At 32.2% G+C, this 4,157-nt stretch overlaps 1 protein-coding gene across 1 annotated transcript; it reads left to right on the top strand.

Annotated features, from left to right (window-relative positions):
* Positions 1-1,737: 1,737 nt before the first annotated feature.
* LOC131655268 (protein SOB FIVE-LIKE 5-like) lies at positions 1,738-3,146 on the top strand. The gene is made up of 4 exons (XM_058925162.1): positions 1,738-2,482; positions 2,565-2,657; positions 2,740-2,797; positions 2,913-3,146. The coding sequence occupies exons 1-4, from the start codon at positions 2,120-2,122 to the stop codon at positions 2,936-2,938; spliced, it is 540 nt and encodes a 179-aa protein (XP_058781145.1). The 5' UTR covers positions 1,738-2,119; the 3' UTR covers positions 2,939-3,146.
* The last annotated feature ends 1,011 nt before the right edge of the window (positions 3,147-4,157 follow it).

The following is a 4,157-nucleotide window of genomic DNA, read 5'->3' as shown; positions in this document are numbered from 1 at the left end:
GTTTTATTTTCTTCTTTTTTGCCAAAAGTCCTTTAACCGCTCATGCGTATTGATAACTATTACTTGATCAATCAACGTCATAATTTATGAAGAGAGAGAGGTGGATTTGACATTAATTGTGATAAGGACTTGATCAAGTGTCGAAAAAAACAAAGAGAAAAAGAATCTCTCTTAAGAAATTTTAGTTTAAGCAAATCCCAATCAACAATGTTTGACCTTGTTGCTATCAGATGGTGACACTAGAAACAAACCTCGTGCGGTTGAAAAAACCCACGCTCATACAGTGACACTCACTCGTTGGCATGATAACGACTCCCTCAAGATACACTCTTTTGCAGCATCACACACACCTATGGAAAAAAATACATCTCAGTGTTTGAAACCGACACCGACACTTATGTTTACTTTTATTTATTTATTTATTTTTCAAATTGTTACTATATTACATGTCAGTGTCATGTTTCCGGTCTCCGTACTTAGTTCATAACTCAGAATCTCGTGTTTCTGCCATCTTATCTGTATAATTTTCTAATTTGTGTTTTTTTAAAATGACTAAGATAGTGTTTGAGGGACCAAGTTTTAGCTGACTACTGGGGAGTAGATAGATATGATATTGAAAACTCAAGTGGTTAACAGAGTAACATGCAAATCCAAAAACTGCAAAAAGACACAATCTATTACACTGGCGGGACAACTTTATGTAAAGTCACATTTCAATGTCAATTCACCTAATTATATTTTTATTATATAGTAGCACTATATAATCAACACAACACAATTGCCTCATTCTAATAAGCTAGGGTCAAATTAATTTTTAACTTTTTACAACTATTTGAAAGGTATCTATCTACCTGTAAATTGCAACATATAGTAAGCCAGATAGATATATGCCAAAAAGTGTCGGATCCCAAGCATAGTGTTACCCAAATGTGACATTATTTTTCAGTACAAAATCACAGATATGGTAACAGCTAGTTACTCTACTGGGCCCTCTTAGTATTATAAGTACCTTATGGATTTTCTTCAATTTTGGCTCAGCTGAGTTTTTGTCACTAAAAGCAAATTCTACACGTGTATAACTTACTCTATATTATATTTTCTACTGTGTCCTTCATCTAATACTAAGTGTAACGTTTTGGAAAAATCCAATAGAGGGGCCTCTCTATCCTATACTGCATGCACAGCATTTAAGCATTCAATTTAAACAGAATATTCTACCTAAATAACTATCAGTCATTTTTATTTTTTGAATCTGTAACAACCTTAGTTTCTTTTTGTTGGTCTTTATGAAACATGGCTTTGTCTAGCTCCTAGAATGGATTTGTGTCTAATCTTATTCTTACATTACATATTTACATTCGTTATGGTAATCTGGTATCAGCTTTATCGATGACCGTTGGATTTATATCAGTCTGTCTAGACTGGTTAATCCAACGACAGTCTGATATGGCTGGCATGCTGCATTATTTGAAGTTGTAGCCTTGTAGGGACTTACTACATGTTTACTAGAAACATTATTAAAAGAAGACAAAATATGAGTTGATAGCTGAAATAAATTAGTTTGTTGGTACTATGTTTGCTATGAACCAACCATTAAGAGAAAGAAAAAGACAATGATTGAGGAATCATTAGTAATTAAAATTAAGTTTTACCAAGTTGAAAGGACAGCACTATGTTTGAGTTTGATATATGGAATCATGGTAATTGGTTTGGTAATTCATTGATTCATTGATTCATTCATTGATTCTCTCTCTCAATCACTCACTCATTCAATTTCTCTCTATGCAGAGTTTACTACACTAACTGACACTGTAGTACACATGCACACAAAGCCAACTGGCAAATATTGATTTCATTCGCATAAAGATAAAATAAGAAGGCGAAAGGAGTGACTAAAGGGACAAGCATTTTACAACTTTTTTCTTCTTTATGTTTAATCAATTATTTTTTATTTCTTCTTCTTCATCTTCTTCTACTTATATACTCTCTCAACAAAACACATTAACAAGCACTATACTCTTATAGGTCCTTTACCACTCTACAAACTCTACTCATTCATCACCTTACCAAAATCTATATAACACTTCCATAATCTTTATACCACATTCATTCTCGAAATATGGATATGTCGAATTACTCGCAATACAATAGTGAAAGTGAATCTGGTTGGACTAATTACTTCAACCCTTCCTCTTTTTCTGCAAAACATTTCGATAGCAAAAGTGTGGATAATTATGAAGGAAAAGGCGCAACGATGGAAGAAGAGGATGAAGAAGAAGATTTATCCATGGTTTCTGATGCTTCTTCTGGACCTCCACACTATCATGTAGAGGAAGATTATCAACAAAACTATTGTGTAAATTGGAATTACTCTTCAAGCTCTAAAGAATCCAAAAAGAAGGTCAATGAATATGGTAGAAAAAGTCAACAGTCTTCACCTCTTGATGATACTGCTAGCTCCCATGTTCTTAACCATCCCAAGGTAACTCAAAATTCTAATCTAATCAATCTCATTCACATAATTCTAGCAACATTTTTTTTTGAGTTCTATTTGAATTTAACAGAAGAAAATCAGTTTCTCTGGGAATGGAGCAGTGGAGAATAATAATAATAATACACTTGATTATTCCCCTTGCTTCTCTGCAACAAGAACAAAGGTAAATTATATATATCACATTATGGTAATTAATTAACATTACGTACTCGATTGCGTTGAGCTAAATTTATCAGTTTCTGCAGAGAAAGACTAAATTCCAGAAGCATTCTCTTGGTGGAAAACAAGCTTCAGAGGAGCCAGGTGATAATGATATATAAATTTATAATCATAATTATAAATATACAATTTTTTTGTAAATTTTGTATTAATTAATGAAGGTCTTAAACTAATGAAGAACTGTTAATCTTTTGATTAGGTGGTTTTATTGAAGAAAGGAAATGAAAATTGTGGCTGCAATGCAACTTTCTCTTAAGAGATGTGAAAGGAGATGCAAGGTGTTATGAGACAAGGAATGTAAAAATAAAGAAGGAATAGTTCTTTTTGATGTAATTTTTGTTGTTTTTTATTATGTTGGTGTCCCACTGCCAATGCAGTTTGGAACAACCTAAGAACAAAGTTTCTCATTCCATTTTCTTATTTCCCATTCAAATTCTTTCTATCATTGTCCTTAAATTTAACCGAATAACATTATATCACCGCGATTTTTGACAAAAAATACATTTTAAGGTTTCAACAAAATCGCGACAAAATTATGTCCTAGAGTTAAAACCACGAGTGGATAGTAACATATACTAAAATTTACGTGTCAAAGAATACTAAACACGAGTTTGAGTTTGAGTTTGACATCTGGTATCAACGGAAAACCTAATTGGATTGGAAGCCAGAGAGGCAAGCATAGTTTAGAATGACAAGTGATGAGTTATGTTATGGGTCCATTGAATTAAGTTAAGGTATTGCCAGGCTAGCTCTCAACCACCTTGGGTGGTTAAATATGGCAACATAAGGTGCTTGAGTCCTAAAATAGACAAGGTATCCAAATGAAACCAACACACAAGTTTCATTTTAAGCCAATGCAACTAACCCCACCACCATCTCATGATGCCTACCCACATCAAATCTCATCCATACATAAAACTTGGTACAATTATTGTTTTTGTTTTCTTACAGGAATATCCAACAAAATCTTTTGTTTCAAATGTGTTCTGTATCCTCCTCAGACTCATTACAATTTTCATTTTGAGTTTTAGGATACCGACACAACCACCTATCTTTTCATTACTCTTCTCATCTCATCTTGTTAAATTAATATAGTACATCATTTATCATATTTAATTTAGAAGGATAACTTTTTTATAATTCTATCCAAATAATTCATTAAGTTTAGTAGTACAATTTTAATAACTTTTAAGTATATGAAATGCACAACTTCCCTCTTATATACCAAATAGTAATTACTAAGTTGTGCATTTGTTTTGTCCTTTGTTTCAATTTTGCTTTTCTTTTTATTTGGGGCTAAACAAACAGTTTCTTAGTTGATTATTACAAAGTGTTGTTTTCTCACAATTTAGAATGACCAATAAAAAATTGATTCTTTTCAAGTCATTATTTTGTTTTTTAGCCAATAGAGAATCAATTGAAAAATATGATACTACTAAGAGAG

The sequence above is a fragment of the Vicia villosa genome, linkage group LG3, assembly GCF_029867415.1.
Source record: "Vicia villosa cultivar HV-30 ecotype Madison, WI linkage group LG3, Vvil1.0, whole genome shotgun sequence".
In the NCBI taxonomy this organism is placed as follows: Eukaryota; Viridiplantae; Streptophyta; class Magnoliopsida; order Fabales; family Fabaceae; genus Vicia; species Vicia villosa.
The sequence above is the reverse complement of the archived record's forward strand: the minus strand, read 5'-3'. Positions and strand labels throughout refer to the sequence as shown.

Coding starts and splice junctions, on each gene's coding strand:
- LOC131655268 (XM_058925162.1), top strand. CDS start 2,120: ATGGATATGTCGAATTACTCGCAATACAATAGTGAAAGTGAATCTGGT. Junction 2,658..2,739: donor TCTCTGCAACAAGAACAAAG/GTAAATTATATA, acceptor CAGTTTCTGCAG/AGAAAGACTAAATTCCAGAA. Junction 2,798..2,912: donor ACAAGCTTCAGAGGAGCCAG/GTGATAATGATA, acceptor TCTTTTGATTAG/GTGGTTTTATTGAAGAAAGG.